General features: G+C 35.1%; 1 protein-coding gene across 3 annotated transcripts; it reads right to left on the bottom strand.

Annotated features, from left to right (window-relative positions):
- Positions 1 to 578: 578 nt before the first annotated feature.
- On the bottom strand, positions 579 to 24,371 carry LOC129889115 (uncharacterized). Of its 3 annotated transcripts, XM_055964271.1 has the most exons (9): positions 24,171 to 24,371; positions 24,022 to 24,083; positions 23,863 to 23,946; positions 19,030 to 19,084; positions 13,839 to 13,974; positions 7,593 to 7,643; positions 7,420 to 7,515; positions 1,192 to 1,256; positions 579 to 631 (listed from the first exon to the last, which is right to left on the bottom strand). In XM_055964271.1, the coding sequence occupies exons 1-9, from the start codon at positions 24,340 to 24,342 to the stop codon at positions 594 to 596; spliced, it is 759 nt and encodes a 252-aa protein (XP_055820246.1). In that variant the 5' UTR covers positions 24,343 to 24,371; the 3' UTR covers positions 579 to 593. The 3 variants fall into 3 exon arrangements, with proteins under 3 accessions (XP_055820246.1, XP_055820247.1, XP_055820248.1); XM_055964272.1 differs by lacking the exons at positions 579 to 631; positions 1,192 to 1,256 and adding an exon at positions 7,027 to 7,284; XM_055964273.1 differs by lacking the exons at positions 579 to 631; positions 1,192 to 1,256 and having other exon boundaries at positions 7,027 to 7,515.
- Positions 24,372 to 26,165: the final 1,794 nt, after the last annotated feature.

Raw genomic sequence — 26,165 nt, forward strand, 5'->3', positions numbered from 1 at the left:
GGTCTTCTTGGAGCCATCCTTTTGAAAATTGCAAAGAAAGACCATTAGGAAAAAGAAGTCTTACGGTAAACTCTATAGCACGACATGGATCATGAACAAAGTGAGAATTCCTAAAATGTCTCATAGCCTTCTACTCATAAGTGTGGTTCGCTTCACACCCATTAATAAAACTCTACTTGATACGGCTTGTTGGACACCCTAGGACACTTGGAAAAAAAAATATTGTGCTCTAATACCAAGTTTGTCACGATTCGACCTAGGGCCTAGTCGTAACACAGCAATTGAAACCCCAAAGGGCTCCAATCAAGTCTCTTGTACATATCATAAGCATACATAAGGTAAAGAAAAAGCGGAAACATCATAAGAGAGTCTAAACTATGAATACAAATTTAAGAACGTCACATGACAACATAAACTCGAAATATTTTTTCAACTAGATGCCTCTACTCATGAATATGGGCAGGGCTAAGACATGTCCCTAGCACACCCTCAATATGAAACATAGCAAAAATCTTTGAAACAATAACTAACTCGATAACTAGTCCCCGATAAATGAAGACTCACCACAAACACCGCTGGATAGGAAAGCTTAACTAGCCACGTAGATGAGTATGATTTTCAACCTCCACCCCTATATTATGAGATAATATAGGCAAAAAGTATGCATTAGTACATTGGAATGTACTAAGTATGAGGACATGACATGCAGCGTAAATCATTAAATGCAATGGTCAAGTAAATCACATGATAAGATGAGGTAAGTAAAGTCATTAGAAAATTATTTTGACCAAAGCATTTAAAAAGTACAATTCAAAATCATATCATACATAAGAGATCATATATATGTGGGATAGAAACTATAACCAACAATAAGACCATGCTGTCACGACCCAAGCCTAGGGCCTAGACGTGACATGGCAAATGAGGAACCCGAAAGTATTTCAAACAAGCCTCTTAGCATTCTTTTAGCCTTTCATAGGTAATGATGATAAATAAACAAGCGAAAATCATAATAGTAAATCTTGAACTTACATATGTCCAACAATACCTCTAACTATTAGATTTAACGGGGCTAAGACAAGTCTCTAACTCACCCTCAATCATAATAGAAGACATGTCATAGCAAAATATCTCAACATATCATAAGCTAGAAAGATAAAGGAGTATTGTTTCCGGAATATGGGAACTCACCAAAAGTAGTCTTCAATGAAATCTCAACTAGCCACATGGAGGAGAACGAGGAGGAGCACTGGTCCCTACATGGTGATATCATATAGGCAAAAGAGTATGCATTAGTACTTTGAATGTACTAAGTATGTAAAGATGCATGAACATTGAAGAAACTTTAAAACATTTATGTAATATGGAATATAATGTAATGCATGCATAATAAATCATATAAATATCTTTTAAAACATTCATTTTATGGAAAAATGATCATAACCGACATTTAAAACCATGCGAGCTATTACATGGAGTTCAACATAACTCCCTACGTTGGCCGGGGAGACTACTTGCCAGGTAGAACTCTGTCAACTTCATTCATTTCTTTAACTTTAACTTTAAGGGCTTTCATGGATCCATTAGCCTAAGCCTACAAGGGCTCTTATGTTGGCAAATAGTTAATGAGACAAGGGGTTGCTACTAGGATTCCCTTACTGAATCCCACCTCAATGCCCCATTCGGTGCTAAGTCAATCCCGCGGAATAGTTTAATACTTCAAAATATTCATAGCATATAACTTGAGAATTCAAACATCATATTCGGTAGAATAGCTCATTAAAATATTTGATAATTCAAATATGCAAGAATTGTCCTTATTGCATAAAGAATTCATCATTCATATCATTTCATCATTCTTTCATTTCATAAGACTCCATTTTGATCATAAATATTGCTTTCATAAACATTCATTTGGAGTCAAAGCTTTCAAGTCAAACTTTATTAAAATATAGTAAAGCTAGGTGGGTTCAAATTACTTCAACTTGCAAATATGTATATAAATAAATATACATAAATACTTTAAAATCCATTAATTAAAAATCATGCTTTAAACAACCCACCATGAATTTCAAGAATCTTTAAATAGATAAATAGAGGAATTAATTGCAAACCATCAATTCATACATATGAAATTATGTTGCATCAAAATAGACCAATAATCATTAGTTTAACCATAATTTATACTATTAAGTAAAAATAAGAATTACCATAAGAAAATATTACTTGAAATCAAGAGACTTAATTGAAAGAGTTTTTGGACTACATGGGTGAAAGAATCCATGGATAAACACTCACATAACTTAGAGTAAAGCTTAAAAAAATAAACATAATTTATCATAGAATCAAAATAATTTAGACATGAGAGTGGAAGGAATACTCTCATTGAAGCCTTACATACTTAGAATCCGAAGCTTTAGTCGAAACCGAAGGACTTAATGAACACTCTTGAGTCCTAGCTTTTCTTTCCATCGGAACGTTTTGTGTACTATCCGGAGTATATGAATCACCGAAATAGTATTTCTTCACTACTAAGAACTAAAATTATATTTGAGAATGAGTAAAGAAGTGTATAGAGAGAACAGTTGATTGAGAAAGCTTGATGAATAAAAAGAGGAAATAAGGTAGGTATTTATAGGTGTGGAGGAGGGACCTAAAAATAAATAAAATAATTATAAAAAAAATATAAAAAACTTAATGGAAAATTGTGATGTCATGAATGATGTTAAATGGAGGACAATTGATGTCATGAGTGATGTCAAATGTATCTAGATCTTTCCATGGTATGTGAGATGAGTTCTTTTTAACAGAATACTCTTCTTCGGAGCTGCGTTTGAATACGATTCCTTATTAGGATTTGGTGTCTTCATAAGAATTGTAGCTATGGAAGTTTAGTTTCATATCGTTCAAGAATCAACCAATTTGGATAATCCTACAATGAGATATGAATTTTCTTCTATAAATACTTCATTCCTTCACAGCATCCTATCTTACAACAATTAATTTATTTGATCTATTTAACCTCCGAAAATTAAAATATGGTCTTCACAAAAATTGTAGGTAATGATCTTGTGGTTACTCAGAAATTTGAATCACCTAATTTGGACAATCCTATTAAAAGTTATGCCCAAAATACAGAGGTTATATCATTTTTAGGCGAGAATTGAAACATCGTATACAACATTTTTAGGGGATGTTACACATGCGAGCTATAACATGAAATTCCATTGTCTCCCTATACAACGAAGAAAAAGGGGAATCTCCTTGCCAAGGTAGAATATACCCCGCTAGGCGGGTCATACATACGCTATATGTGGATCCAATAGCTAGCCATGAAGGCAATCTACGGTGGCACGTAGTTTATGGGACATGCTGCTACTAAGGCTTTTGGTAAACCCCCTACCTCAAGTCCACTCGGTGCTAAGTCAAATCCCACGGAATACATGCGTAGCATAAAAATCATAATTACATATATCATAGTCATGATCATAGGTTTGAAATCATAGAATAGCTCATTTTCATAACATACTTATAATGTGAAAATTGTCCTTTCATTATTACAATCATATTTGCATTATTCATATCATTAGGCCTGAGGTCACTACATAGGGCACTAAGTCACCTTTTAGGCCTTAGGACACCAAATAGGGCCTTAAGTTACCTTACTTCATAACTTGCATGAAATTCATACCTTGAACTTAGAGGAAAACTCAATTGCATAATCAATTGACTTTGAAAATCATGTAATTGACTTAAAAACATGCATGATCATAAATAAGCGAATACTAAACGTTGTGTTTGAGAGGACAATTATAATGAATAGTGTTTCTGTCTAGTATAATTTCACAATCCAAATAACTGAACCACTAACTTTTGATTTAGAAGACATTATTTGTAATTGAAATGAAGAAAAATAGACAATTAAAGATATTGAAGATGCCATGATTAAGCATCTTCAAATAGAGCTTGGGGAACAAAATAAGAAAACAAAACGTAATAATTTCATTTGTTTTTATGATACATCAAATCAATAAAATTATATAACGAAAAGAATATTTCTTTTTGTAAAACACTATTAAGACTTTCACTTTATAAAGTAGAAGATTTCTTTCATTTCATAAAGTAAAAGAAAAATTTTCATTTTATATCAAAATTGAAAAAATAGTCAAATGCACCCCCAATTTATTGCCGAATTCTCAACTACACACCTATACTTTACGGGAGTTCTATTACCCCCTTAGACTATTTTAAAATGAAATTAATTTCACCTAGATGTTAAGGTGGCAAAGAGAGTGTATTCACTTTCTCAAAGAGAGGGAGAGAATTTTATTTTCATTAAACTTTAACTTTACAAGTATTTTCCCTTTTCATATTAAGTTTCTGATTTTTTTTAAAAAAATTATGTTGCCTTTTACTTTTATTTATCTTTTCTTTTTTATTATTTTTCTCTTCTTTCTTTTCTCTTCAACACTTCGCCGGATTTAAGTTGCCGAAAAAGACGATAAACTCACTTTACCGTGCAGTTATCACTAATGTTATTTTCTTCCTTTCTTTTTTTAAAATAAACTTATTTTTCATTCTCACATCACCATTTTTGTCGTTGCTAGGCCGGAACCCCCACCTTCTTTTCCCAGATCTAAAAAATCTTCGACTATCATTATCTATTGTTATTGAATTTTGAGTAGTAGTAGATTAAGAAATGTTTAAAATTGAGACCGACAAAATAGTTTCGTTCTAAAAAACACCTTTCGTAGATGGTGACCATGACAACAACATTAAAAGTAGCAAACACAATTTTTGTACTTCAAATCACAAATTCATTTTGGACAACCTCAAATTCGATTTAGCAATATTATCATTACCCTTTGGATGAAACTTCACTAAAATTATATAAAAGTAAATAAATAGTAAAAATAGAAGAAAAAAAGAAGAAGGGGTGATGAGAAGAAGGTAATGTGCCTTGGGTTTCATATCAATGGAGAAAAAAAAACTGTGAAAGAAAAGGAAAAGAAAAGACAAAAAAAGAAAGAGAAAACGAGAAAGAAAAATATAAAAGGGAAAAATATAATAAAGACAACAAATATTAATTTTTTTATTAAAAAAATAATATAATATTACTTGCAAGGCACGTGCAGATCATTTTTTAATACAAATCTGAGTCTAAATCTTTGAGGGGTATATATTAAACTTTTAAAAAGTTCAGGGGAGTAATAAGACTCCCGTGAAGTATGAGTGTGTAGTTGAGAATTCAACTATAGTTTGGAGGGGCTTTTGGCTATTTTCTCTATCAAAATTTGACGTTAACAGGTTTAACGTTTTTCGTTTGAAATTTTTTATAAAACGAAAAAAAAAGTTACAATAAGTCTATTTTTGTTACTTTCTAAAAATATGGCTTATTTATGTCAATTTTGTTTCTTTGTGGCACAAATAGATTTCGAACTCCCCTGCACCAATTATTGTTGGTTGTGTTTAGGAGTGGTAAAAGAGCGGATTGGATCAAATATCAACCGATCGAAAACGAGTTAAATGGATAAAATACTCCATTTGCATCATATCTTAAACTGATAAAAAATGATTTACCCAATGAATAATATGGATAAATATAAATATCTCCTACTAAAAAATTTAAAATCAAACATTTTTACCCCCCTCCTCAACCCCACCCCCAACCGTACAAAAAAAATTAAAACTTTTAGAATTTATTTTCAAAAAGACATTAATTTTTTTTTATCACTCCACCCCTAACCTGGCCCCCAACCCCTTGTCAGCCCACCCAGCCCTCAACCCCACCCCTCAAGAAAATTTATTTTTTAAAATTTATTTTCTAAAAAGATTAAATTTGTTTTTTACTAACCCCTACCTCGACCCCCAAGCCCCCCCCCCCCTTACTAAATGGCCCCCCCTTACCCAAAAAAGTGTTTAAAATATTAATTTTTTAAAAAATAAATTTCCTTTAATTTTTAAAAAAATTATTTTATCACCCCACGCCCTACTACTCCCCCCCCCCCCCCTTCCAAAAAAATTTAGTTTATTTTTTAAAAGAAATTTCAAATTTTTTTCTTACCTCACCCCCTACCCTGACCACCAACACCCCAAAAAAATATTAATGCCACTTTTCTTTATTTTATGAATGAGCCTCTTTTATCCATTAAACTATCCACTTTTAAATGGATACCATGGATTTGATTCATTTTTTACCCATCTTAAATTGGTTGGGTACCCAAACTATTTAAGATGACTTTGAAGGAAAAAGTACACTTACTGTATAGCAAACTAATTGCCCGTCCATAGCGCACCCTTAATTAGCTCACTTTATATTTTGTCAACCCAAAGTAATTAACCTATGTGCCCCCTTCCTAGCCTATGCCTAAATCGCCTTTATAATAATATATATACACTATGGTGATATCATTTGATATTTGTACAACTTCCCCTAATGTTTGATTGTTTCTCAATGATATCATACAGTATGCCATATTCTTTTACGATATCATTGAGGATTTAGAAGTTCCACACTAAGAGTTGCAAAATTGACTTTGTAAAATAACGGTTATTCCTCAATTATACCATTTTATTATCATAATAATATATGAATATACTATGATTGTATCATTCATGTACCATTGAATGATTTAGAAAAACTTTTATGATATATATATAGTATGATGATATATTCAGTAGTTGTTCAATTTTTCTTGAATGTTTAGATGTTCCTCAATGATACCATAACATGTTATATACTGTTACGGATACCATTGAAGATTTAGAAGTTCCACATAATGAATTGAGAATTGGCTTTGTAAAGTAGTGGTTATTCTTCAATTATACCATTTGAATATGATGATAATATATGAATATATTGTGGTACTATCATTCATTTAACATCAAATGACTTAGAAAAATCTTTATAATACCATCACAGTATATATATACGATGATGGTATCATTCAAAGGGTATTAATTGTAATAAGTTTGGGAATATTAATTGTAGAAAGGTATTTGTCTAAAATTATTTTGCTACTACCATGAGCTTAATTTGCGGTTACCCATATAAATTACTCATTCTGCCACCCCTAGTTGTCTCACCCAAAATAAAACGTTTCTCCCAATCAAAACATTTACATGCAGTCATAGCATTTTCAAAACAGCCAAAAGAACAAAAATTTCCACCAAAAACAAAGTATATTTTTCTCAGTGCCAAGAACGAAGATTTACTGTGAAGCCCCTGGTGGGGGGAAAGGAGAGTGGAATAGAAGAGCTCTGGCCACTAGTTTCAGCTCTTCCCTGTCGTACACCAAGAAAAGTAAGTGGGGAGGGGGGGCTATCATACCATGGAACTCGACGAGTATTAAAATTCGATTAGGGCAAAGCTCTTAACTGGCTTTTAAGGGCCCATAGATACATCCTCTGCACTCTTACCTGGCTTTATATGCATACATATATCCTCTAAGTTTCCTCACTTCTTCAGATGACACATTTAGTAAATACTCAACGTAAATGCACACTCCAGCTCCACTGCAATTTCAAAGTTCAACGCAAGTTTTTCAACAAAAGGAGTAATTAAGAATGTGGAAACAGTCAAGCAGGCTTACCTAAGGGGCCCTAATGGTAGCCATACAACATCCCATCTAAACTTTGGTAACCTGCAAAATGTAGGTCAAAACAACTGCTTTGTAGGACCCAAGTATCCAAATTGATGAATGCACGCCACGACAAGTGTATGACATAGGTGCATAGGCATTCAATAATTTATTACATGGATATGCCAGAAGTGATACAACAACATAGGCATACCAACGACCATAGGAAATATGATGGCAAATTTTAACAGATAAATAGGATTTCATCATTATATCATATTATACTTAAAAGTAAAAAATCTCAAAAACTAAAGTTGAATCCAAAATAACCATAAAAATTGAAATGACCATGTTACACTTCTTTTGAACTCTACTTCTAAAATATTTGTACCAACAAGTAAATTTTATCTTCTAATAAATGATAGGTAAACTTATAACTTTATACCACAATCAATTCCAGCTAAATGAAAAGGCAATTGCGGGAGGACAGCTAAAGTAGCCCAAGTAAATGATAAAGTTGCATTGATTCATGGCTTCACCCTTTCAACTCCTTGATAAAATTGCATTACTGCACCTTTCAAACATTTAGAATTACTTCCATCTTCTCTATCAAACCATTGTAATGGAAACATCTATTTTTCCTTAAAATTACATTCTTGAAGGAGGTTGTCAACAGTCAAACCTCCCTTATTTTCTTTAGAAGAACCTATTCAAAGACTTTGATCATACTGCTATGGAGCAGCTATTACAAAGTAAAAAGAGTTATGTGTAGAGTACCTAGAAAAGACAGAAACATCTTTCCTTTTTTGTAGCACCTTAATCAAAGTTGTATTTAATTTTGTGTTGCCTAAAACTTCGTATACCAAATTTTTGAAACCGTTGAGGGAAAGGAGTAACAAAATTGGGTTTTTTTAATAGATGTGATCTATAGATTTTTCTACTAAAATGTGTCATTCTTTTTTCTCTTTGTAGAATTCATTACTTAACCTTATTGATTCTTCGGAAAAGGGCTTAAAATGCCCTCGAACTATTGAAAATGGTACAAATATGACTCTCATCCATCTATTGGGCATTTTTATATCATTTTCAATAGTTTGAGGGCATTTTAGGCCCTTTTCCGTTGATTCTTCTTTATATTCTGTCCTTCAAATAAGTGATGAAGATAAAGATAAAGATAAGACTTTAGACATTGAATTTTACTTGGCATTTCAATTTATTTCTAGTTATGTTTTTGAAAATTTCCCTTATATATCAGATGCACAAAGGATGTGTAGATCATATTTACATTCCAAAATAAAGCAAAAACATCTCCTTGCTCTTCTTACCAAGATTCTATAATTTCTTTTAAGGATTCAGCATCATCTAGGAGTTCTTCAGTACAAAAGTAAAATTAGAGCAAACAGTTCATCCTAATGTTTTGTACTGGGTTGTAGGTTCTTTCAAAACCTTGTGTTTCTTTCCTTCGACACAGCCCATCCCACGCAGGCAGGTATTGTTTGCCACCATTGTCTTTGTTTGATATTTCCAATAGTATTATTCCAACATCTTTGGCATAGAGTACTTGATTCCTTCCATGTTCAGAAATAGTTGCCACATTAGATCAGTAACTCCGCAGTGTAAAAAGAGAGGATTTATGCTCAATTTTTTTTTTGAGAAAGAAAAAAAAGGGTTTATGCTTTTTGAGTCCTTCCCACACAAAACATTTGAACACAACTGAAACCCCCTTTTCATCAAATTGTCTTGCGACTCAACGTGCTTCTTTTGCAACCAAACATGAAAGATATGCCACCTGATAAGGTATGATTGCTCTACTAATGTGTTTTCAAGGACATTTAACCTTCCTGCTGTCCAGTTTGGTTCAGAAACATGTATGCTGACTTGACTGTGCAGTGCAATCACCTTTTTGTGTCTCTACCATATTAATATGTCCTCATAAGCTGTTGTACTTGGGGAAATCATCCAAAATTTTGAAGAACTCAGCTATTCTATTCATTTCCAGTCATCGACAGACTTCAAAAGCTTAAATTCTACCCCTGTTTCCAAATTTTGAAAATAGTTGCCTCAGGCTGTGAATTCAAGCTGAAAATGTAGAGGAAAAGATCTTTTAGTGGTCCATGCCCAATCCAGTTGTCATTCCCAATAAGAAGTGTTTCTCCCATTGCCAACTTGTATCCTAATATTATTGACAAGAGAAGGTCGGAAAATTCTAATAGACCTCCATACACCGACACCATAAGCAGAATTAGATTTCTTGAGCACCACTAAACCTCTTCTCCATATTTTTCTCTGAAAACTCTCCTCCACAATGCTTGCTCAACCAAATCTCCACAACCATTTCATCAATAAACATTTATGTGAATTCTCAAATTCTTATGCCTAAGCCCCTATCCATCATGCTAATGGTGAGAGTTTTCCACTTGACCATTTCATCAAAAAAATATTGTCCATTCTCAAATTTCTTTTACGCCTGAGCCTCCATCCATCTTGCTAATGGCGAGAGTTTTCCACTAGACTAAATGAAAGCACCTCATATCTCTATTAGCTTGCCAAATGATGTTTCTCCTCAAAGAATCAAGTCATTTCTCATTTTTTGTAGTCACAGGGAATAGTGACATCATGTAAGTGGGTAATGAGTCAGGAACAGTGTTTACCGGTATCATCCTACCACCCAGAGATAGCAATTGGCAGTTCCACCTAGCCAATCATTTTTCCAAATCTTTGAAGAACTCCATTGCACATCTCCTGCGATTTGTTTTTTAATCCCAGGACCATGCCTAAATAGACAGTAGGAAGAGAGCCAAGCCTGAATTTATGTCGTGCCATTTATTGGAAAAAGCAAGATCTTCCGCTTCAAATACTGCTAAAATGAGTCTCAAATGCTTAAGTGGCTCCGCTTTAGCGTCAAGAAAACCCAAGGAATCATCAGTATATAAAACGTGTGAAACTTCTATGCTGCTTCCCACATTAAAACCCCTTAACCAATTGTTTTGGTTAGCAAATTTTATCGTGTTTCTTAGCCCTTCCACTACAATAATGAAGAGAAAGTGAGATGGAGGATCCCTTATCTCAATCCTCTTTGGGACGAAAAAAACCCTTGAGGTGCTCTATTTAACAAAATTGAGAATCGAACAGTACGATACATGTTGACCCATTTGTTACGAAAACCCATATCCTTCAACCTCTTAATCAGAAAGGCCCAATTTACATGATCATAAGCCGTTCTGATATCTAGTTTGCACAAAACCCCTGGATTCCTCTCTTTCATTCGGGTGTCCACACACTCATTAGCTACTAATGTCGTATCTATTATTCGTCCACCCTTAAGGAATGCCATTTAGATGGCTATCCACCAGCTTGTGTGTATCACCTTCTTGAGTCTCTTGGAGTCTATAAGCAATTTGGAGATAATTTTGTATATAGTTCCCTATTAGGCTGATATGTGGAAAATCTCTTAGCTCCGTAGCCCATTCTTTTTAGGAATTAGAGCCACACATGTCACATTAAAACTCTTCTCCAAAATTTCTCTTGAGTGGAAATTTTCCAAGTGTCATTATCAGGTCAGTCGTGATGACTTCCCAGCAGCTACGAAAAAATCCCATAGAATATCCATCAGGCCCTGGTGCTTTACCTATAGCACACATCTTGAATTCTTGATACAGTCTAATATCTCCTGTTCTTCAAATGGTCGTTGTAGACACTACTACACTTCCACATTGATTTTAGGGCACTTCATACAGGTGAAGTCGGGTCTCCAATCTTCAATTTCATCATATAACTTTTAATAGAAGGACATTACTTCCCTTTTGATAGCCAGTTGATCTTCTACAGGTTCACAAGTTATTACAAGCTTATTTATTGTGCTGTTTCTTTAGTGAACATTTGCCATTTGTTGAGGAAAAATTGTGTTTCTATCATCCTACTTTAGCCATAGCAACCTTGACTTCTTTCTCCCAGCTATCTCTTTCATTTTTGTGTTCTCCTCTATCTCCATGAATAAGCTAGCCTTTGGTATCAATTCCTCTTCATTTTAGAATTCTAAGTTCTTGAATGCTATCCATTTTTGACATTTGATCCAGGAGCTTAGTTTTCTTCTTCTTAAAGCTGTCAAAAATAGTAGAATTCCATTCCTTTAGTTCCCATTAAGAGCTTCAATTTGCAAGCATGTAATCAGGTCTACCATAAACTTCAAAGAAGACCACCAAGACTTCACTTCATCAGTGAACCCTTCAACCCTCAACCACCAGTTTTCAAACTTCAAATATGATTTTGAATCTCCCCATTCCCCGCATTGTAATGAAATGGGAGTATGATCAGAAAAAACCTGGGTAACACAGCTTGTCTAATATTTTTGAATGTCTCGTCCCACTTTGTTGAGAATAAGAACACATCGAATCTTGCAGAGATCTTTTGATTATCCCCTTTTGTCCAGGTAAACCGTAAATGATCCTCCACTGAGGGGAGGATCTATGAGCTCCAAGTCATCAATGAAATCTGAAAATCCAAGCATATCCCTTGTGAGCCTATTGTTGTTTCTTCTTTCTGTACAATATCATGTAATATTATGATCTCTACATACCACCCAATGTCCTGCACATACTCTGCTAGTTGCTGTGATTTTCCACCATAGATCATGCCTCTCTCTATTCTGCAATTTGGTCCATATACCGTTGTGGGGTACCAGCAGAAATTTTGTTGAACTGAAGCTAATCAAACAGTAATAATATAGGCCCCTTTGTTTATTACTAGAGTTGTTCACGGGTCGGTTTTGGTCAAAACCAAAACCAAACCAATTTAATCGGTTTTAAAATTATTAAAACCAAACCAAACCAATTAAAATATACATCCATCGGTTTGGTTGTTATCGGTTTCGGTTTGGTTTGGTTCGGTTATTCGGTTATTAACCATACATAAAAATAAAAGAAACTATTCATTCAAAAGAGAAGAAAAGACAATAATTCATTCAAAAAATATAAATTGTCTTCGTTGCATTTTGGATCTTATAATTCTTATACCAAAACTTTAATTATTTTTAACTTCCTGCTTATATTGTTAGCTAATCCAATGTACTAAACAACATAAACTTACTGAATAATGCATAAACTAGTGATATGATTATACAAATAAAAGGCGTATCATACATTACTATTTTAAATTAGTGTGCCGTATTTTTTGCATAAAAAAGTGTTTATAAGAAATAATATATTATGTATATATAATTATAAAAAATATGTATATAATTTGTCGGTTCGGTTCGGTCCGGTTATTTCTTCGATTTTTTTTAACAAAACCAAAACCAAACCAAATATTATTGGTTTTTAAAAATATAAAACCAAACCAAACCAAATAAAAAATTGGTTTATTTGATCGGTTTGGTTTGGTTTTTCGGTTTGAATCGGTTTTTACCCAAATCGTGAATACCCCTATTTATTACTTTCCCCTTCCCGTGCCTTGAGCAAGCTGATGAAAGTGTGGCACATTTGTTTTTGAAGTGTGTGGTCTCCCCAACAATTTGGAGACAGGTACTAGGTTGGCAAGGATAACAAGGCATCCCATGGAGTGGCATGAAGAGTTGCACTGGACTATCTCATTCTATAAAGGCAAGAGTGAAGCTGCAGAAGTATACAGAATGTGCCTGTCCTGTACTACATATCATAGTTGGCAGTAAAAGGAATACCAGGATTCTTTCAACAGAAGCAGAGGAGTATAGAAACAGTGATAAAGCAGATTGTACAGGAAGTGAATGTTCGAGGTGCAACACGACTGGGAGTGAAACAAAAGTTAGATAGTTTGAATTTTTACCCTTAGCTGATGTAGTAGGGTAGTCAGTTAGTAAGGACTGAAACTTGTTGCTTAGTCCCAGTTTTGATCTGTTTTGTGTTTTACTCCTTTGAGCTGTTCAACTGTTACTTGTGAATAAAATCGTCCAGTAATTTATCCAAAAAAAAAAGATCATTTTCATTACTCAAAACATAATGTTTTAATAATATGCATGTGATTCTTTAAAATTGTATACTCATTGATATGTGGTACATGCACAAAACACATGGCCCAAGACTAGTTGTCAATATAAGGGAATGATTATTAGAAGAAAAAGAAACTGGAACTATTACAAATGTGGTGGGCAAGGGGCAATCTACATTGGTGGTAGCTTATTTGTAGGAATGTTTAAGTCTCCACTTGATTACTCCTTCAATTTCAGTGGCTGTTAAACAATCATAATTAGAAGTACATAAAACTTTGTTGTGATTAGCAGCTCACCTTAGCATATGATGCAACCAAAATACTGCCACTATCATGCCAATGCAGCATGAAGACCATAGCCACCTCCAATGATATTTTGATTCATGCAATAAGCCCTTAATGGTCATTAAACACGTCAAAATAGCTGCCCAATCTGAGAATTTTTCCAGTGAATGACAACAAATTAGGCTGTGAAATATTTCTTTAGGTGACGAGGGAACCTACAGCCGCTACCCTTTGGGTGGGCACAGTAGGCCATGAAATATTAAAAACTGTTTTCTCATTTACTAATGGTAGAATATGATTTCCAGCAAATTTAAGACTGAAAATAATAATTATCTAAGATCATTACGAAAAATAATCATCTGCAGAACATGATCTTTATGAACTCAGAACAATTGTCTTTCAACGGAAGAAAATAATGAAATGCTAGCCTAAGTGGCTCGGACTCGGATGCAGGTGTCCGAGACGGATGCGAATACGAGAGTCGGATTCGGCATAATCTAAATTTTAAGATTTGGGAATACGAATCCGAGTATGGATACGGGTGCGGGGATTCGGCTAAAATATTCAATATTATAAAAATATAGTTATAAAGATAGATATTCTTCCCCTCAGAATAGATAGAGAAAATCATTCAAGACCTTCAACCAACTCTCCTTACAAACCATTGTTACTGTCTACCATAAGTTGGAACACAACCGCTTGAATATTTAGCATCTCTTTGTTTGGCTTGAAACATGAAGCTACGAATATTGACCAAGAGGAAAAGTATCTTGGTCAAAGTATCTGATGTGGGTTGACCGCATCCCGCATCCCGCATCCCGCACCCGCACCCGCACCCATCTGATGTAGGTTGTCCATGGAATCTTGGTCAAAGTATCTGATGTGGGTTGACCGAATCCCACACATATCCCACACCCGTCTCGTGTCGACACGGGTGCGGCAGCAAATATGAAGAGTCCGCGCAACTTAGATGCTAGCCTGCTTAAAAGCTTTTTGCCCCTAACCAAGAAATAATTTTAACATTTACCAGTAGCTTATCTGAGGTCACCAAGCAATCAATTCCTTCATTCATTAATTATTATTTTTTTGGTTTTATTTTCCTTTTATCTACTTTTCAGAGGTAAAACATGGTCAACAGGAGTTTCCAGTAGTGCCAGAAATAATTTAAAGCTTGTGAGCCCCTCCAAATGAAGGAGGGGGTTATAACCATGCAAGAGACTACTTGTTGAGCAAGCTTATAACACCACCCTTTTTCCAGATTCTAGCAAAAGATTTCTAGAACTTAGACTACAAAATTCTGATTTCACAAGATGTCTATTGGAATTAATATTTTTGGCTCCAAAAATACGGGAATTGGAAGTTCAAGCCCTATGATCACTTTAGAACCATTAATGAGAAGTTCAAACTATTTAGCTAGAGCTTCCTCGATTGAGTTGTGATGCAAGGGATAAGGTGCCCAAGATCACTTAACGAAGAATATTAGTGCGGTAGATGAAAAAGCAAAGGCTAGTGAGGAAGATGAAAAGGCCAAAGCAAAATGGGAGAAGGTTGATGCTCAATTATGTAAGTCTCCTACGACGATTTGATTCCAAATTGATGTCCTTGTTTCACCCATTCCAGAAATGTTATTCAATTTGGGAAAAGGCTTGTGTTTTATATTGTAATGACAAATCTCGTTTTTATGATGTGATATCTTAGATGACCAACTTAAAGAAACAATAATCTAATATGTCTACTTGGGCTGGGTGTAGGTAGTCACACGGATTTGAAAGGTTGAGTTTAGTCACAAACAACAAGAGCACAAACATATATTGTTTCTAGTTCTACAATCCCAGTCACAAAGTGGTTTCATCATCCATCATTGACTCTTCTATTCTCAAATCTTACACCATAGAAAATCGTACATCTCAATCTATGGAGAATCAACAAGGAGGATGATAGTTATTGTCATAGGTTAGGACACACTCGTGACATATGTTATACTTTGCATGATTGACCACCCAATAATGCTCATATTGCTAAGACGAAATATAATGAATTCCTTCAGTATTGAGAAAGTAAGCACACATCTCTACAAGTAGCCTCAGTTGTTTAGCCTGATCGACCACCCAATAATGATCATATTGCTCAAACAGAATATAATGAGTTATTATAGTACTGAGCAAGTAAGCAACATGCCTCGGTTGCTTAGTCAGATGCTTATGTTGCTGGTGGTTCCTTTGCTTATGTTTCATAGTGAGTATTCTTGGATCATGGGTCGTGTATTCGGGTGCTTTAGATCATATTTCTGGTAACAAATCACTTTTGTCCAGTAATGTTTATTCACAAACACTTCATACTGTTACTTTAGCCAATGGGATCCAGACAAACCCAAAAGGAGTTGACAAGCTAACCTTTTGTGCTTTGTCACTTTAAACTATGAGCCCGTTTGGATAGGCTTAAAAAAAGTAACTTTTATGTATGAAGTGCTTTTAGAACTTTAAAGTGCTAAAAGTTATTTTTATAAATAAGTAGTTGAGTGTTTGGATAAAAGTGCTTAAATGAGGAAAATTATGTGAATTTTAGGGTTAAAAGAACAAAAAGGATAGTTTGGGAATTTAGTTAAAATATAAGGGATATAAAAGTAATTTCCATGGTCAAAGAAAATGACTTTAAGCACTTAGAAAAAAAAAGTTAGGAATCCTAACTTTTCATTTTTGACTGACTTTAAGAACTTTCTGGCTTAAAGTTAGCATTAGGCAAACACGTCCAAAAGCTGAAAAGGGGCTTTAAGTTGGTTTTGACCAACTTAAAGCCAATCCAAACGGGCTCTATGTTCTTTATGTCCCAAGTTGTCCTTTTCTCATGCAAGACCGCAGTACGGGACAGACAATAGGCGCAGGGCATGAATCACAATGCCTCTTTGATCTTATCTCTCCAAATTCCTCCACAACATGCTCCGTTACAAATATTTCGAACCTAATTCACAAACATTTGAGTCATCCAAGTTACAGAAGATGGTGCCTAGTTTGTCTAGTCTATCCACATTAGATTGTGAGTCGTGTCAACTTGGGAGACACACCCGCACTACCTTTCCACGTAGTCATTCAGAGTTTTTTCATTAGTCCATTATGATATTTGCGATCCTAGTAGAGTCGGTTCAACCTTAGGCTTTTGTTATTTTGTTAGTTTCAATGATAATTATTCAAGATGTAACTAGATTTTTTGAAAGATCGTTTTGAATTATTTTCTATATTCAGGAGTTTTTGTACTAAATAACAAAAATCAATTTGGTGTTTCTACTCATACTTTTCATAGTGATAATGCCTTAAAATACTTATCTGCCCACTTTCAACAGTTTATGACTTAGAGCCCGTTTGGATGGGCTTAAAAAAGTGATTTTTATGTATGAAGTGCTTTTAGAACTTTTAAATGCTGAAAGTTATTTTTATAAATAAGCAGTTGAGTTTTGGATAAAAGTGTTTATGCTGAAAATAAGTTGTTGATGTGTTTGCCAAATAAGTGTTGTTAAGCACTTATTTTCTGTCAAAATAACTGAAATACCCTTATTTCCATCGCCTCTTCGCCGGAAGTATCCCACCCTTCATCTCTTCCTCCCTTTCCTAATCCTCCTCCTCCTCTCGTTTGCCTTCTCCACCTTTGCAATTCACTTTGATTTGTTCTCCTTACCTTAACTGCCAACAGCGTTTGTCCCAAATCTACACGACACAAATGTGTATATCCGATAGTCTGTTTTTCCGACGCCGTCGAAGGAAAATCGTCCGGCCGAGGCCCCGGTGGGTGGAGCCGAGAAGTAGAGATCGATCTGGTTGGAAAAAGTAAAAAACAATAACAAAGCATAAAGATCTGATGGTCACTAACTATTTTGGTAGCTTTTGGATATGCCAATATAAGGGATATTAAAGTAATTTCCATAGTCAACGAAAATGGCTTTAAGCCCTCCAAAAAAAAGTTAGGATTTTCAACTTTTTATTTTTTGGTGACTTTAAGAACTTTATGGCTTAAATTTAACATTTTAAGTTGGTAGCCAAACACCACAATAAGCTAAAAAGGGCTTATAAATTGGTCTTGGTTTGACCAACTTATAAGCCCATCCAAACGGGCTCTTACCAAGGAATTATTCATTATACATCTTGTTCGTACACCCCTCAGCAGAACAGGTAGCAGAAAGAAAGAATAGGCATCTCATTAAGACAGTTGGCGCTGTTCTCATTGAATCCCATGCTACACTACGTTTTTGGGGTGATGCAGTCTTCATATCTTTGTTTGGCTTGAAACATGAAGCTACGAATATTGACCAAGAGGAAAAGTGTCTTGGTCAAAGTATCTGATGTGGGTTGACCGCATCCCGCATCTCTCTACAAGGCTAGGGAATAGGGAGTACCATTTCCATAAATTACTGAAGTGATTTAACTGAACCTGTGAGTTAGGCAAGTGAACAATGAGATGAAAACAACACAAAGGGTATCTATGTGTCTATTGTTGTCAACCTTTATACTATGGGCCACATCATGTTGTATCCATCATAACCCTATACAATTTCACCATTGTCATAATAAAGCTTAATGTATCACAACGCTTGTCTTCCTACAAAGAAAGGAATAAAGTTGTCGGAAATTTACAGTAATAGGCATGATAGTGTTGTCAAAGGTGCTCTGAGGCTCAAAATGTGTTGAGCACTTCGTCTCACGTAACGTGCACTTCAGTGTCGTCATCAAGGTTTTAAGGCATAATTTTCCTTGCCAACGAGCTTCTTGGGAAAATGTGACACTAAGCAATTGATATATCATAAAATTAAAGAAAAAATTCAATTCCTTAATTCATATATTTGGATTCAGCTTATAATTATTAGTCTTCGATTAAACATACATATTTATAATCTATGCTAGGAGCGCCCTTTACCTTAAACCTTAAGTCGCTCACTGAATGAAGCGTGAAACTAAGCAAGCAAAGTCTCAACCTGAAATCAATAGCCCGTAAGAAAAAGATTTTTTATCCCTTTGCGCCTTTTTTCATTAAAGCCGACCCTTTATTTGCTTTTTCCGCTTAAAGCCCCCAACAAATGTTAAGAGTTTTTTTGCCTTTTTTGTGTTTGATAATACTAGGCCATGACCAAAAAAAGGTGCTATGTTTGGAGTGATCTTTTAGGCAATGAATAAGCTACAATGCCAAAGAAAAGAGGGAAGTAGTAAAAGAGACAAACCTGCAGCAATGATGGTCCAAGCGTCAACTTCATACATGAAGTAAACATGATATCGCTGTTAACCATATAAAAATCTGAAATTAGCAAGCATTAATGAGGACGATATTGTATGTAGTAGATACTTCACATACTTTTTACTCTTTAGAATTTACAATCACATCTTCAGTGGAAAGTACGTGCTGCCATAAAATTAGCCCGAGGCTTTTATTAAGGGAAAAAGTGAATGTCTTATACATTTTGAATTCCTTCTAGGTAAAAGCATCAAATTTAGCCCTCTACATTCAAATGTTGTCTACATTTATCCCCTTTTATACTTTTCGATCAAATATACCCCTAACGTTACCATACTTATCACATATGCACCTATTTCTAATGGAGGTCCATCATGGCAAGGGCCTAGCTATCGAATCCTATGTGGCCTAACATTTGGGTGAGGTTGACGCTACATGGCATGCCACCTCACCATCCTAACCATATTTTACCCCTTCCCAATAATTTGATTCCACCATAAAACCCATCAAATTACCCTCTCCCGCAACACTATTCCACCAAAAGAATCCATCACACCCGAATTCTACTTCCCAACAACACATGCAATGCCATCATCTTTCCCAAGTCGAGGACCACCCAGCCACCAATCTTAAACCAAAACTAATGGAAGGAGAAAAATCAACAACATAACCAATGTAATCCCCCATGTGGGGTGGGGTTTGGGGAGGGTAAAGTATACGCAAACCTTACTCCTACCTCTTGAAGGTAGAGTGGAAGGGGAAAAATCATTTAAAATTTTCAGAAAATAAATATTACATAATATATTTACTAAAACCCTTCTTACTTCCAAAAAAAAAGAGAAACCCACAACCAAATAATATATTTGTGACTACTCAATTGAAAACATTAGAAAAAATAGAAAGAAGAGCAAGGAGGGAGTGAAAGACTCTAATTAAATAAACCCCAAAAGAGCAAAACGGAAAATTTATCGAATCAGCCACCAACTCCCAACAAGAACAATGCTTGTCTTCAAATCAGCCATGGCCGAAACTAAGAATCTGCTAAATTTTACTTTTTCTTGGAAATGAAACATGTGATGAGTAGTTGCTAGAAGTGAGGACCACTCTAGTCTCTATAAGACTACGATTTTACGAAACTCAAGCTCAACGGACTTCCCTATTAAAGTCACTATGTTCCAAGACCTTAGTCTCAGTCTATAAGCTCCCTTAACCCACTTACCACCCCTAATCCTCGCCTTCATTTCCAACCAAGAACATGACCCTAGTTTACCATTGTTCACTAAAGCAAATAAAAACTAGTCAGGGGTTTACACTAAACAAGCAGGAATCAATACTGAAGAACAAGCAAAAATCTAAAGGCCAAGATCAATATGGCAGGATTCAAAGGGCAAGCAAGCAAGAATTTAAAGGCACAAACAAACTGAAACAAATTCCAACAAAATAATCAAAAGAGACAATTAATTCAATAAACCTAAAGATACAATCGAAAGAAATTCTAATCTATGAACGAGAGTGAAAACAAAATTAGACAAAGCAAAAGCAAAATAATCAAAGCAAGAAACAATGCATAAAACAAACTGGGGGAGAAAAGAAAGATTAAGGGATAGAAATCACCGGGAATTGGGTATTGAGTGGTTTTGTTGGTCGATTTGGTGGAATCCGAAAAAATCTGTTGCTGAAATTAGTCGTCAGAATATGGTCGAATCTTACCCAAGTCAATGTCCTTACTACTAATGGGCAATAGTGAAGAAGTCTTTGCTTGTTGTTGGGTGATAGTTCGATGAAAGAAAAAAGGAGCCGACGGGGGGAGGTGGAGAAGAGAGAAGTATGAAGAGATTATCTATTGTAACCGGTGAAAGAGTGGTCACCGACGGTGAGCGGTTGTTGCTTTAGAAGAGAGAGAGAGAAAGAAAGAGATTTTAAAAGACCAATTTTGATGGTGATGAGCGGTGGCTGCCTTAGTGGAGAGGGACTAGGTGGAGAGAGAGAGTTGTATTAGAACTATTTTTATAAAAATCCATCTTAGGCTTAAAGATTTTGTTTTAAGTTTCTAGTGCTTGTACTCTTGCTTCTAGACTACATGTTCATCTCTTTCTTGGATGGCTGCATTCAGATTACCCAAACTACTTAAAGGATTCTTAGGAGGTGTTTGGATAAGCTTTTTGTAAATGACTTAAAAGATAAAAACCAAAAGTAGGTAGCTACCTACTTTGACTTTTGGCCTTTTTTGTACTTTTTTAATCCTAAAGTAAAGTGCTTAAGCATGTTGTGTCTTTGCCAAACACCTCTAAAAATTACAAAGTGCTTAGCTTTTAAGCACTTTACTTTAGGCTTAAAAAGTACCCCAAAAAAACCCAAAAGTCAATAGTAGGTAGTTATGCTTTTGGCTTTTAAGTCACTTAAAAAAAGCTTATCCAAACACCCCCCAAAGTCAAGTTAGTAGTTTTAGTTCTCTGTTTCCAATCCTGAGGTCCTCCCTTACGTTTTCACTCGAACTAGTGGGAGAGGTAAGAATGAAGAAAACTGAATAACCTAACAAAAGTGATAGTGAGAGTTAATGAGTTAAAACAAGATTTCTTACTTCAGCCCTATGACCATAATCAATGATTCAATATGTAAAGTCTAGTAATTGGATATAGTGAAGCAGTAAAGAACCTTTTTTTATATAGTTGTGGTGTCCGTGCCAGCTTGCACGCACCTCGACTAACTCCATGAGATGTCTGTCACCTCCCACTAGCAACAAGTACCAAGTAACTCTCTATAAGGCTAGGGAAGATAGAAGAAATCACCTAATATATAGTCTTTGTTGGAATTTGAATCTGAAACCTCATGGTTCTCAACACACTTCATTGACCACTAGGCAAAGAACCTTATTGGGGGAAAAACAGAAATAAATAGTTAAGCAATACAGAAGTTCAAAATAATAATATTTCTCCTATCATTCTTTGAATTCCATCAAAGTTGAAGGATAACAATAAACCTTTTAGAAGGAATGCTTTGCAAGCAAATCTTATTAGCAGAACAAATAGAGCTCAAAGCTCTCCGGCTTCTCCCAATCAACTATATTGCAAATCACTTCAATACAAGAGTCTCAACAATCCTTGACATATTCATAAACATGAATGGCGTTACTGATTAATGCCCATGGATTTGATCTATTAGTAAGAGTGCAACACGTTATGTGCGGGCTGGACGCACTTTACGAAGCTTGGTATTTAAGAGGGCATAGGGATGGGTCCATTATCCACCAAGTTTTGAACAGTGTAACACTGGCCCTTGAGTATTCTTGGTTATCAAAAATAAATAATGGAAAAACAGTTAAACCAAAAACACTCTATCAAAACAAAAACTATGTAGACATTTCTTCTGTGTACATGGTATTTCCTCAAAGTTAAACTGGATATAATTTCTAGTGAAGCCTCTTGATTAAAAATTAATTTCTAGTGAAGCCTCAGTTTCCCTCAGAGATCATAATGCTCCTGTTCTCTAAGCTTGATTTAGTCACTCACATGAATCCATGCTCTACGGGCTTGATTTTCAGGGCACCAACTACATGGATGGGCCAGATAATGATTGGTATAGACCAAGGATCTGTTATAATTCATGACTCTGTCATATGGCACTCATACTTGAGCACTCTTCCTGTTCAAATCATCTTAATTTCACTGAAAAAGGCTCCTTGTTGGTATGGAAAAAAATATTTTCCAGTGAATATATTTCCATACTAAAATTATTTTCTCACAATTGGTTACAACACATCACTCGCTACAGCCAAACCAGCATTCTCATACCTCAGAAACCACTTTATATACTTATCACATGCCACATGTTTTATACTCTACAAAAACTGGAAATTGATCAAGAAAATGAGTTCCCAATCTAAATAAAAGAAAAATGATTTTGTAATGTAAAACATTTTCTACAGAAACATGATGACAAGCTTGTCCACCTTCCCAATTTTACTTGCAATAATCTTACTTAACAAGAGACCTGAAATATCCTGATGGATGTGCACGAATAGATGGATGAATGAAAGGAATTGTGGTTGGTGGTTTCCTAAAAAGATTGTAAGAAGTTACATGATTTAAACCAACTTATTATTTCCTTCCTAACTGCTTCTCTGGGCGTTGCAATTGGTTTTGTTTGCTGCTGCTTCTTTTTTATATTTTAAGTGATTAAGCCCGCTTGCGGGCGTGTCAACTATTCCAAAGGGTACTTGCTACAAGCGGATTCGTTGGATTTTTATGCAAATATAACAAATTAGCACAGCAATATAAATTCACAACACTTCATCAATCTGCACTACTTTGTCCATCATTTAGGCAATTCAGTTACAGAGTTTAAATCCAAGGTTTGAGCCCCAACACCAAACCCCTTTTTCAGATATTTTGAGCCTGTTAAAAAAGTTTTGAACCCGTGACCTCCATTAAACCACGGACCAACCAGATAGTCGAGTCAAAACTCCTAGTGATTACTTATATAATCACTTGATAATGATTAGGGTATAAATGAATACATTTTTCACAAAATTAAAACATCTTGGTGTCAGTTGTAGTAATACAATTGAATAATGTTATATTAATATGATCTAAATATTGTTTTTTATATGACATCAGTACAATGGTTTATTCATTTATCCGTTAATCTTGCCTATTTTATATGACGTTGGTACAATGATTTATTCATTTATCCGTTAATCTTGCCTACGCCACTGCTTGTTACCTTTCCATTTGTCTCACTAATTCCTGGTTTTAGTTTGCTTCTTGCATACTATTGACAAGATACAAGGTCAAATACATCTGTATAAGGAGCAGAGAAATACCAATTCCCAGGGATAATAGGCCTGTTGATAGACTGAGTATACGAGAAAAGCCGCATAACAGGAGAGTAGCCCTGAAAACACACCCTGCATGACATGAAAACACGTTAATAACACAAGCTAAAAAGCAAATTATTCCAAATTTGTAAGGTAAGAATGTACCCTCCATAGAAGAGATTGCTGGGTTTGAACTTTCTCTAGAGATCGAACCAATTCTTCTTGTTCTGCAAATTCAACATGAACAAATAAAAACCCTAATTTATTAGGATTGAGGTTTTTTACTAACAAAGATTAAAGAAGCCATGGATGACCTTGGGAATCAATGGGACGAAAATCGTCGCGTGTTGGCAAAGAGAATTTATCGTCCTCGTCGAAATGAGATTCTCGTTGAGATTTTCTCCATTTTCTGGTGAGCTTCTGCATTATCATCCTCCTCGTAATGCCTTCGAATTTTAGGACTTTGAGCGTTTGTGCGGGCGACATCGTTTAAGAGTGTCGTGGCCGTTGTTGGGGAACCGTACGATTTTTAATGTAAAAACCTATCTATATTAGTTTAATTTAAAGGAAAATTGCGTAATCAAGTGAACATTTACTAAATTTTCATAATTTAGCATTACTTTTAAAAAAAATATCTAGCATTGTTATACTTGGGGTCGGTTTGAAAAATCACCTGGTAATTAGAATTGGTATAATTATTAAGGTAGTAATTATCAATCTGATAATTTGATGACTTGTTTGTTTGTAACTATGTAATTACAAGTATATTGTTTGGTTGCAAAAGTGTAATCATAACAACAACAACAAACCCAGTATAATCCCATAATGTGGGGTCTGGGAGGGTAGAGTGTACGCAGACCTAACCCCCACCTTGAAAGGTAGGGCGGCTGTTTCCGAAAGACCCTCGGCTTTAAGAGAGGATAAGAGGACAAGATAAAAGGTCAGATAGGGGCAAGCATAATAGAAAACAAGATGAAAACAGGAATAGCAAAAAGAGAAAGTCGTGATAAAGTGGTACGGGAAGAAAGAGGCATTAACTACTATAAATAAATAAGATAAGATAAGATAGATAAGACAGTCAAAGTACAATGGCGCCACAACTATAAACAGCAATACAATGCAGAAATCAAAAGGCAATAAACAATGAGCAGAACTACAACTACTATGATGCAAAGGATGAATCACCTAGCTTTTATCCTAATCTGAGTCCTCCACAAAGGAAATTATAGTGCACTAATGCGCCTACTAATAAGGTAGGATAACGCGACTATGTACTAGCCTTCTACCCTAATGTGGGTCCTCCACACACTCCTATCTAAGGTCATTTCCTCGGTAAGCTGTAACTGTGCCATGTCTTATCTAAACACCTCTCCCCAATATTTCTTCGGCCTACCCCTACCTCTTCTGAAACCATCCATGGCCAACCTCTCACACCTCCTCATTGGGGCATCTGTGTCTCTCCTCTTCACATGCCCAAACCACCTAAGTCGCATTTCCCGCATCTTGTCTTCCACTGAGGCCACTCCTACCTTTTCCCGAATAGCCTCATTTCTAATCCTGTCGCTCCTAGTATGCCCACATAAGTGTAATCATAAGATTATATTAAATTTTGAACATAAAAGTTAATGATCTAAAATGAAAAATTTATATTAGACAAATAAGGGCCTTTATAAATGATATTAAATTAAATATTTAAGATATATATTATCTTTTGAAAATATATTAATTAATATGTTCTTAACTAATATAATAAAAATAATTTATTTATATTTTTTAATTTAGTATATTTTTAATTAAATTAATCATAAAAACTAAAAAACAAAATTTCTATGAACATCGTGAAATGCATATTTGACAAAAAGATTAATATTATAAATATAATTGTAATGACCCTCTTAGTCATTTTCTAGGTCTTCGTGCGTTTTCAGAATTTCAAGCATCCCCCAATGGCTACAGATCATTTATGACTTGTCAGGAGTGTCATTTCGGTTCCCGTGCAATTCGTTGGTTTTCATGCAAGTTTCTATGTTTTGGAGCTTATGAAGTTCAAATAGTTGACATAGGTCAAAACTTCAAGTAAACAACCTCGAAATACAATTCTGATGGTTTCGTTAGCTCTGGAAGGTCGATTTTGGTCTAGAAGGACCTTTGATTTGGGTCCCAAGGCTTTCAGGCTCATTTCAAGCTTCCTGGTGGATTTTAGCTAAAATGAGACTTTGTAGTGTAGGACTACTTTTCGTCAAGACGACATCCTTTGGAAGTTTTGACAGTTTTGTTGAGTCCAAAACATCAAATTTAGCAGGATAGCA

Source organism: Solanum dulcamara, chromosome 5 (assembly GCF_947179165.1).
Source record: "Solanum dulcamara chromosome 5, daSolDulc1.2, whole genome shotgun sequence".
NCBI classification, from domain to species: domain Eukaryota; kingdom Viridiplantae; phylum Streptophyta; class Magnoliopsida; order Solanales; family Solanaceae; genus Solanum; species Solanum dulcamara.

Bases quoted from the DNA above. Each gene is read 5' to 3' on its own strand.
- LOC129889115 (XM_055964271.1), bottom strand. From the start codon at position 24,342: ATGTCGCCCGCACAAACGCTCAAAGTCCTAAAATTCGAAGGCATTACG. The intron at 19,085-23,862 runs GTATTTCTCTGC...TATGGTTAACAG, and splicing joins CCTATTATCCCTGGGAATTG to CGATATCATGTTTACTTCAT. The intron at 7,516-7,592 runs GTAAGCCTGCTT...TTGAAATTGCAG, and splicing joins CTACCATTAGGGCCCCTTAG to TGGAGCTGGAGTGTGCATTT.